The sequence below is a fragment of the Sapajus apella genome, unplaced genomic scaffold, assembly GCF_009761245.1.
Source record: "Sapajus apella isolate SASKATOON/1434 unplaced genomic scaffold, GSC_monkey_1.0 scaffold74, whole genome shotgun sequence".
Taxonomy (NCBI): Eukaryota; Metazoa; Chordata; class Mammalia; order Primates; family Cebidae; genus Sapajus; species Sapajus apella.
In genome coordinates, this window is record NW_022437014.1 from 6,333,658 (window position 1) to 6,344,115 (window position 10,458).

General features: G+C 43.2%; 1 protein-coding gene across 1 annotated transcript in view; it reads left to right on the forward strand.

Moving 5' to 3' along the window:
* Positions 1 to 9,542: 9,542 nt before the first annotated feature.
* PELI2 (pellino E3 ubiquitin protein ligase family member 2) overlaps positions 9,543 to 10,458 on the forward strand; it is a 180,790-nt gene continuing 179,874 nt past the window's right edge. Inside the window, exon 1 of the mRNA XM_032251153.1 lies at positions 9,543 to 9,929. Within this exon, the coding sequence (XP_032107044.1) occupies positions 9,853 to 9,929 (77 nt within the window). The 5' untranslated portion in view covers positions 9,543 to 9,852. The remainder of the gene's footprint in view (positions 9,930 to 10,458) is intronic.

The following is a 10,458-nucleotide window of genomic DNA, read 5'->3' on the forward strand; positions in this document are numbered from 1 at the left end:
AGTAGAGACGGGGTTTCACTATGTTGGCCAGGATGGTCTTGATCTCTTGACCTTGTGATCTACCCGCCTCAGTCTCCCAAAGTGCTGGGATTACAGGCGTGAGCCACCGCACCCGGCCCTTTCTGTTTCTAATATATGCCGAGCTCATTCCCACCTTAGGGCATTTGTACTTGTTGTGCTTTCTGTATGGAATATCATTGTTCCTTCAGATCTTGCAAGGGTGACTCTGTCATCATTCAGTCATCTGCCCAAAGGCCTCCTTTAAGAGTCTTTTCCTGGTCTCCGTGTTATGTGAAAAAAGTTAGCAGAGTAGTATCTATGTTGTGCTGCCATTTCTGTATATTTTCTTAAATATTATTTGCACAAACATATCATAAACAGGATAATGCTGGAAAAATACACAAGAAACTGATAATGATGGTTTCTACTAGGGAGGAGAGTAGTAGATTTAAGACATTTTTTTACTCTTCAGTATTGTCATTGCTTACCATCTGCATGTATTACTTATAGAAATAATTAAAACTTCTTTAGCAGAATGAAAAAAAATTCATTGAATTGTCTGAAGCTAACAAATTGGAAATAAGATAGAAATAAATATTTAATATTTCACTTAGATTCAATAATTTAGTTGCACAGATTCTGATTAGGCAGATTCTTCTTAAAAGCAATTAATCTGACAAAAATCCAAGATTTTATTAACTATGAGCTTGACCATTTTTGTTTTAAAAAGTGAATGCAGGCTGGGCCTGGTGGCTCATGCCTGTGATCCTGGCACTTTGGGAAGCCAAGGTGGGTGGATCACCTGAGGTTAGGAGTTCGAGACCAGCCTGGCCAACACGGTGAAACTCTGTGACTACTAAAAATACAGCAAAACCTGGATGTGGTGTACGCCTGTAATCCCAGCTATTTGGGAGGCTGAGGCAGAAGAATCGCTTGAACCCGGGAGGCGGAGGCTGCAGTGTGCCAAGATTGTACCACTGCACTCTAGCCAGGGCGGAAGAGTGAGACCTCAACCTAAAAAAAAAAAAAAAAAAAAAAGTAAATGTATCCACCTAACAGCAGCAGAATACACAGGCTTTTCAAGCATACATAAAACATTCTTCAGGATAAATCACATGTTAGGTCACAAAACAAATGTTAACACATTTAAGAAGACTGAAATAATACCAAGTATCTTTTTGGATCACATTGGGAAGAAACTAGAAGTCAATAGCAGAAGACAAGTTGGAAAATTCACAGATATGTGGAAATTAAACAACATCCTCTGGAACAACCAACTGGTCAAGAAGCAATGAAAAGAGAAATCAGAAAATATTTTGAAACAAACAAAAATGAAAACATATCATACTAAAACTTATTGTAGTTAGCAAATGCAGTACTAGGAGGGAAGTTTATAGCAATACATATGTACATTAAAAAAGAAGAAGGGGCCAAGTGCGATGGGTCATACCTGTAGACCCAGCACTTTGGGAGGATCCACTAGATGGGTGGATCACTTGAGCTCAGGAGTTGGAGACCAGCCTGGTCAACATGGTGAAACTCTATAAAACAATTAGCTGGTGGTGGTGGCACAGGTCTGTAGCCCCAGCTACTGAGGAGGCTAAGGTGGGAAGATCGCATGAGACTGGGAGGTGGAAGTTGCAGTGAGCCACAGTTGCACCACTGCAGTGCAGTCTGGGTAACAGAGTGAGACACTGTCTCAAAAGACAAAGACAAAACCAAAAAAAAAAAAAAAAAACCAACTCAAATAAGCAACCTGATTCTATACCTCAAGGAATTAGAAAAACTAAACTAAGGCCAAAGTTAGGAAGAGGAAGAAAATAATTAAATCAGAACAGAAATAAATGAAACAGAGAATAGGAAAACAACAGAAAAAAAAATCAAAAGTGAGAATTGTTTTTTTAAAAATAACAAATGAAAAAAGATTCAGATAAAATCATAAATGAAGGAGACGTTGCAACTGGTGCCACAGAAATAGAAAGGATTGTAAGGGACAACTATGAACAATTGTACACCAACAAAGTGGGTCATCTAGAAGAAATAGATACTTTTCTAGAAATGCTACCTACCAAGGCTGAATCATGAAGAAATAGAAAATCTGAACAGATCTGTCACTAGTAAGGAGATCGAATTGGTAATCAAAAAGCTCCCAGCAAAGAAAAGTCTAAGATCAGATAGCTCCACAGGTGAATTATTGCAAACATTTAAAAAAGAACTAATGGCAGTTCCTCTCAAACACTTCCAAAAAAATTGAAGAGAAGGGAACATTTCCAAACTCATTTTGTGAGGCCAGTGTGTACCCTTTGATATAGTTTGGATATTTGTCCAGTCCAAATCTCATGTTGAATTGCAATCCCCAAGGCTAGAGGCGCAGCTTGGTGGGAGGTGTTTGGATCATGTGGGCAGAGTCCTCATGGCTTGATGCTGTCTTCCTGATAGTGAGTTCTTGTAAGGTCTGCTCATTTAAAAGTGTGTGGCACCTCAGCCGGCTGGTGTGGTGGCTCACACCTGTAATCCCAGCCCTTTGGGAAATGGAGGGAGGCGGAGGCAGGCAGATCCCTTGAGGTCAGGAGTAGGGGAACAGCCTGGTCAACATGGTGAAACCCCATCTCTACTAAAAATGTAAAAATTAGTCAGGCGTGAAGGTGAGTGCCTGTAGTCCCAGCTACTTGGGAGGTGGAGGCAGGAGAAATCTCTTGAACCCAGGAGGCGAAGGTAGTGAGCCAAGATCACACCACTGCATGCCAGCCTGGACGACAGAGGGAGACTCCAACTCAAAAACGTGTGTGGCGCCTCTTCCTCCACAACTCCCTCTGTCTTTTTTCCCCTTTCATTTTTTCTTTTTTTTGAAATAGGGTCTCACTTTGTCACCTAGTCCGGAGTGCAGTGGTATGTGAAGAAGTATGATTTATCCCTGAGATGCAAGGATGGTTCAACATATGAAAATCAGTCAATGCTATATTAACAGAACAAAGGATGAAAATCACATGATCATCTTAATAGCTACAGAACAAACATTTGAAAAAATTCAACACACTTTCATAGTAAATACAATCAAGAAAATAGGAATAAAAAGAAATTCTCTTAACATATTAAAGGCAGCATATGAAAAGTCCACAGCTAACATAATACTCAATGATGAAAAACTACAAGCTCTTCCTCTAACGTCAGAAACAAGGCAAGGATGCCCACTCTTGCTATTTCTATTTAACATAGTACTGAAACTCTTAGCCAGAACAATTAGCCCCTGCCAAAAAAAGAAAAGAAATAAAAGGTCTCTGTTAATAAATTAGCTCGGTTCTCAGGTAACACGATTTTATACACAGAAAACCATACACAGAAAATAACTGATAAAACTAATAAATGAATTCAGTAAAGTTGCCAGACACAAAAATCAGCATACAAAAAGCATTTGCATTTCTCCACACTAACAACAAACAATCCAAAAAAAGAAAATAGGAAAACAATCCCATTAATAATAGCATCAAAAAGGATAAAATACTTAGGAATGAACCAAGGAGATAAAAGACTTGTACACTGAAAACCACAGAACATTGCTGAAGGAAATTGAATATACATAAATAAATGGAAAAACATCTGATGTTCATGAATTGGAAGACGTAATATTATTAACATGTACATACTAACCAAAGGCACATATTCAATGCAATCCTTACCAAAATCTTAAGGGCAATCTTTACAGAAATAGAAAAACTGAATCCAAAATTGATATGGAACCACAAAATGAAGTTAAAACAATCTTGAGAAAGAAAAACAGCTTTCTTGTTGAAACAATTTTCTTGTTGAGGCCTCACACTTCCTGATTTCAAAACATATTCAAAGCTACAGTAACCAAAACAATGTGGTACTAGCATACAGACAGACATGTAGATCAATGGAACAAAATAGAGAGCCCACAAATAAACCCATTCTTGTATGGTCAACTGATCTTCCACAAGGGTGCCAAAATTACAAAATGAGGAAAGGATAGTCTCTTCAACAAATGGAATTGGGAAAACTGAAGATCCACTTAAAAAGAATAAAATTGGACCCCTATTTTATACCATATATGAAAATAAACTCAATAGATCAAAGACTTGAACATAAAACCTAAAACTGTAAATTTCTGAGAAGAAAACATAGGGGAAAGTCTTCACGCACTGGTCTTGGCAATATCCCTTGATATGGCACCAAAAGCAGTCAAAAAAAGCAAAAATAGCCAAGTGGGACTGCATAAAACTGAAAAGCTTCTGTACAATGGAGAAGACCAGCAACAGCGGAAAAGGCATACCAAACATAGGTATGGGATGGGAGAAAATATTTGCAAGACATATATCTGATAAGAGGTTACTACCCAAAATACGTAAGAAACTCCTACAACTCAATAGCAAAACAAACAAAAACAAACGACCCAATTAAGACATGGGCAAAGAACTTAAATAGACACTTCATCAAAGAAGATATATATAAATCACCAACAGATACAGCAAAAGATACTCAGCATCACTAATCATCAGGAAGTGCAAATCAAAATCACAATGAGATATCATCTCATACCTATTAGGATAGCCTCTGTAACAAGACAGAAAATAACAAGCGTTGGCAAGCATGTGGGGAAACTGGAAGCTTTGTGTATTGTGGGTGGGAATGTAAAATGGTGTGGCTGCTATGGAAAACAGTATAGCAATTCCTAAAAAAATTAAAAGTATAGAACTAACATATCATCCAGCAATTCTACTTCCATGTATTTATCCAAAACTATTAAAATCAGCATCTCAAAGAGATATTTGTACTCTCATGTTCGTTGCAGCGTTATTTACAGGAGCCAATCTAAATGTCTACTAACAGATTAATGGATAAAGAAAATGTATATACTAACAATGAAATATTATTCAGCCATTAAAAGAAGGAAATCCTATCATATGCTATAATATGGGTGAATCTGGAGGCCATTATGCTATGTAAAATAAACTAGTCATAGAAGGACAAATAACTACATGGTTTACCTTATATGAAGTATCTCAAAAGATCAAACTCATCAAAGCAAAAAGTAGAATGGTGGTTGCCAGGGGCAAGAGGAGGGAGAAATGGTGAGTTGCTGTTCAATGGGTATAAAGATTCAGTTATGTAAGATGAAAAAGTTCTAGAGATGTGCTGTAGAACAATGTTTTTTTTTTTTTTTTTTTTTTTTTTTGAGACAGAATCTTGCTCTGTTGCCCGGGCTACAGGGCTGAGAGTACAGTGCTGCGATCTCAGCTCACTGCAACCTCCACCTCCCAGGTTCAAGCAATTCTCCTGCTTCAGCATCCTGAATAGCTAGAATTAAAGGCGCCTGCCACGATGCCAGGCTAATGTTTGTATTTTTAATAGAGACGGGGCTTCACCATCTTGGTCGGGCTGGTGTTGAACTCCTGACCTCGTAATCCACCTGCTTCAGCCTCCCAAGGTGCTGGGATTACAGGCATGAGTCATTCTGCTGGGCCGGTACCATGTTTTTACAATTAAGAAGCTGTACTGTGCACTTAATAATCTGTTGAGGGAGTAGGTCTCATGTTACGTGCTTTTAACCATAATAGAAAAAAGTCAATGTATCTCACAATATAGCAAATCATAAAAATGCAGATAAAAATTATTACCTGTTAAATTAATAAGGATTTTTAAACGCTGGTGAGAGTTTCCTGGGGCAGCCTCTCTTATACCAGTAGTTATAGTTTAAATTGGCAGTTACAACCTTCTGAAAAATCGTTTGGAAATATGCATGAAAGGATCTTAAAAATATTTGTACCCTTTGATATAATAATTTTGCCTGTAGAAATATGTCTTCATGAAGCAATAACAAATATAAACATGTTTATTATTTACAAGAGCAAAAATTAGAAACCTTCTATATATTCCATAGGAGGGGAATGGTTAATAAATGTTGATACTTATGATGAACAACAAAAATGTTTTTGACGTTTTAGTTACAAGAGCAAACTTCTGACAATATAATATTAAATTAAAAAAGGCAGGATACACTTTAGAAAGGTGATTGATTATACATATGTCAAAAAATTAAAAAATGAAGGAAATATACAAAAATGATAAATAGGGTTTTTACTGGGTAATGAGATGATTTAAGATAATTTAAGATAATGCAGCTTTCACCATTTAAGATAATTTTTTAAACCTTTTTTTTCATATTTCTAAAACTTTTGACAAAGAGCTTCTATTACTTTCAATCAGAAAACTTCAAAAAGATAGTTTAAAAATGAAATATAATCTAACGTTCCATGAAAAAATCTACTGTATCCTGCTCAGTTTGTCCAAACATATTTTTGAAAGTGTCTACTTGCTGTTTAGTCTTTCCAAACATAAACATGGATGGTACAATGCAGAATGACCAAAAATTAGACGCTTCACTCTGGAAATACTGGAAGGTATTTGACTGACTTTAAGGTATGTTTAAAACAAACATACATTTTTTTCCTAAATCTTTTGATTCTAACAAAAGAGGAAGATATAACTGGGGAAAAGTCAAGAGAAAGCCTTACATTATTTATTTGTATAGTAAGCATATGGCCTCTGGTAGCATAAGAAACAGCACGGACTCCCTCTGGGAGGCTGTGGGTGGGTCATCCTCTTCAAGAGAGTGGTCTGGGGTGAGGGACATAAATGGAATGGCAAGCAGAGAGGGCAGGGGAGGGTCTGCCCTGGCAATCAAGTCAGCCAAGCCCACCCTGGCTCTCAGTGGGCTGGCAGATGGCACAGCCAGATTGTCCCACCAGCCTGGAGCAACTAACTAAAACAATTACATTCAAGAGGGGATAAATTCATGCTACAGTCATATTCTTAATATTAACTGGGGATGGTGGGGTCATGTCCTAATTGGTTTAAGTTGTGAGGAGATAACTCTGGTAAGGGATACACAGAGAAAGGCACAAGCTGGCTTCTTTAGGAACACAAGCCATCAACACTCTGAGAAAATCAATTTAACACCCCTCATCACTCTGCCATCCCCCCAGCCCTACCATTTGATACCATTTGGAAAGTGTTCTTTTTACCTTTACTCATGTGTGTTTCCATGAAATCAGAGTAAGCAACTGTGGGGACCTTGGTGGGGTACATAGAGTCTAGAAAAACAGACATAGTTTTGTTGGGTTTGTGCTATGTTTAAAGAAAATTGAAATCTTGAATGAGTTGCCAACAGTTAAAAATTGAGAGGCTTGGTGTAATTAGGATTTGAGGCTTTTAGAAAAATTAAATCTAGCAAGAGTGAACTGTCATTGTCAATACGGCAACAATCAGCTAGAAATGAGTGACAGATAAGCCCTGAAGATGATACAGACCCCACCATTGTGCCACAGTCCTCACTCAGCCCATTTGCTCCTTTGGATTTCCATGCCTGGTCCCTGTATGTATTCTTGACTGCGATCAACAGAATTGCTCTTACCAGTCAGAAGCTTTCGGGGCTCAGAGTGATTCACAGAGCTGAGCTAGCCTTGAGCTGCCTAGGATAAAAAGCCTCCATTGATACAAAAATTCACTCACAGGAACACTTCCTGTCAGTCAGTCTGATAAAGACAGACCCAATTAACTACTATAAACATTCTTAAAGACATGTTAGGAGAGTAGAAAGAGAGACATGTCCCTCTGGAAATCAGGGGTGCTACAGGCAGATAGCTAGAACTGGGGGGCCGAGGAAGATTGGGATATCCTATGGGAAACTCTCAGCCTAGTGGTGGGAACTTAGTAGGAGGTTAGTACATATTTCTTTCCGTCTTCCTAAGAGCAGATGCAGAGCACAGCAAGGAGGAAATGCAGCCAGAACAGTGTAATGCAATGCACACAGGCGCAGCATGCCAAGAGAGAAGGAAGGAGGTAATTGCAGCCCAGAGAGCAGGAGCAGCAACAGAACAGGTCTAGGGAAGCTAGGGTGACAGAGGCAGGCAGCATCGTAATAGGGACTGTGCCACTGCAGAATGATTCTGACATATCTTTGATCGTCATACAATCTATGTGGTTAAGTAGGTGCACAGAGTAGATGAAGGCACTAATCCTGGAGAAATTCAAAAGAAATTTACATCAACACTGGTGAGGAGAAAGAATTTATCCCTTTAGTGAAGGAGTGCTGGTTAAAACTGTAATAGATTTTTTAATAATATATAAAAAATACAGAGAATATGTAACGTACAGAATAGCTAATTTTCATTTGAAATACAAAATTTCTATAGTTAGCAGAAATAAGTTAATTGTGTAATAAAGTTTATTTTTGGCTTACCAATGGTGTGGCTTTAGTTACTTTGGAATAATTTATTTCTAAAGTCTCAATTTAAAAAAAAATCAGTCCTTAACTGAAGTAAAATTACCAGAAACATCATGTCACTACCGTAATAACCTGTCAGAGAATGTTACACAAGGGGTGCAGCACAGCGGAAAGCACGGTTACAGATGCAATTATTATTTTTTCTAGCCCTTTACTTCCGGTCATAGCCAACCAGTCACTATACATATGGTAGCTTTTGCAGCATTTATTTCTTTAAATATTTAACAGTCTGAGAGGCAGTGACTCTCAATAACATGTAGCGTTTCCAGCACATTATGAGTGCTTAATAAATTTTAGAACAGTAAAATCCTGTATGATGAAAAACAGCAGTCAGTAAAACTATTACAGTCTACAATATTTTAAAGCCATAGCAATAACTAGTTTAAAAAGAATAGAAAGCAAACAGTGCATTGATTAAATCATGGTCATAAAGGAACATTTATATTCATTAAAAAAATCCACCCAGGTAATTTCCCCTTATATGTCTTAGGGGATGGAAAGAAGGCAGGGGGAAAGTGAACAGTGTGGATTAAAAAACAACCCTTCCACCCCCGAAAAGCCATGTGGAGCTCTGCTGACGACGAGCTGGGGCAGCTACATTCGTTGCAACGGTGGGGTGCTCCAAGCGCCTTCGAAACGTCCTCTGCTCCAGCACCAACTGGCAAAACCCTCTAATTTCCTAGATGCCTTCCTGCTTCAAAGGATTTGGTTCTGGAAGGGGAGGCACCCAGGTGGGTGTGTGCGACACTTCCAGACGTGAGCCGGGACCCAGTGCCACCGAGGGAGCGCTCTTCTACCCGGAGAGGAAGTTAAGCCCGTCGAACTCCAGCCGGGAAAACGCGGGCTTGGGACCCGCGGCCGCTCGCTTCCAAGATCTGCCCCCCAGCCCCCCGGGCCTTCGCGGCTCAAGAAACCGGCGGCGAGGGCTGAGGACCCCGCGCTCTAAGTTTGGGGAAGGAAGTGAGGAAAAAAAATAGAGCTGCTCCTTTAAGAACTTCCTTTCCCTTTTACTCTATGTTTACATAACACGGGGGCCGAGCCTCCGCAGGGCCGAGGGGGGCGGGGAGTGGGCGCGGGCGGCCCCACGCGCCAGGGGAGAGGAGGGGAGAGGGGATCCGCGAGCCCGGGGCGGGCGGCTGGCTCCACGTGGGGCGGGGCGGCTCCCACCTGCCCGCGCGCCGGCCCCCGCCTCCCCCGCGCGGCCCCCGCCCCTCGTGCGCCGGCTCCCTCCTCCTTCCTTTCCTCCCTCCCGCGGGGCTTCGGCGGCGGCGCTCGGCGCGGGCAGGTCCCCCTCCTGCCTGGTCCCATTTGTTGCCGGCTCTGACTCCGGGCGGCCGCGGCGCGCGGAGCTCCGGGGAGTCAGGCGGGGCAGCCAAGCAGCCAAAACGGAGCAGCCGCGGGACTGGCCGCCCCGCGCCCCCTTTGCCGCCGTGCCCTTCCCCGGCGCGCTCACCCCGTTCTCGGGATGGGATTGTAGCGGCGGCGCGGACTCGGCGGGGATCGCGACGGAGGCGGCGGCAGCGGCGTCCGCGGCAGAGCGGGGCTCCATGTTTTCCCCTGGCCAGGAGGAGCACTGCGCCCCCAATAAGGAGCCAGTGAAATATGGGGAGCTGGTGGTTCTGGGGTGAGTCCTGGGGTCCCCGGTCCCGGGCAGGGGGGCGGGCGGGGAGAGCCCGCATCCTTGAGTGGGGCTGGCGGGTGGCTCGGCGCTATCCGGTGACCGCCAGGGCGCTCGGGGCGGCGGGAGCGGCTCGCAGGGCCGGGACGGCGGCGCGGGGGCGGGATGCCCCCCTTCGGCGCGCGCTCGGAGCGCTGCGGCGGGTGCCGGGCTGCGCTGTCCGCGGGGAGGACGCGGCAGAGGAAGTGGTGGCCGGGACTCGGGCCACCCCGCGGGGGCAGCGCCGAGCACCCGGTCCGCGGCCGTACCGTGGGGGGGCAGGCAGGGGCTCCACTTCCCGCGCGCCGCGTCCGGGCTGGGGAGAGCGGGCAAGGACCCGGGGTGAGGCGCAGCCGTCGCAGGCACTTCGCGGGGTCGCTTCCCGAGGCCGAGAAGCCGGCCGGCCCGGGGCCCGGTCTTCCCACCTCCCGCGCTGACCGTGGCTCCCGCGCCCCTGAACTCCGAGCGCGGCTCCGTGAGCTTGGGCCGCCGCGGG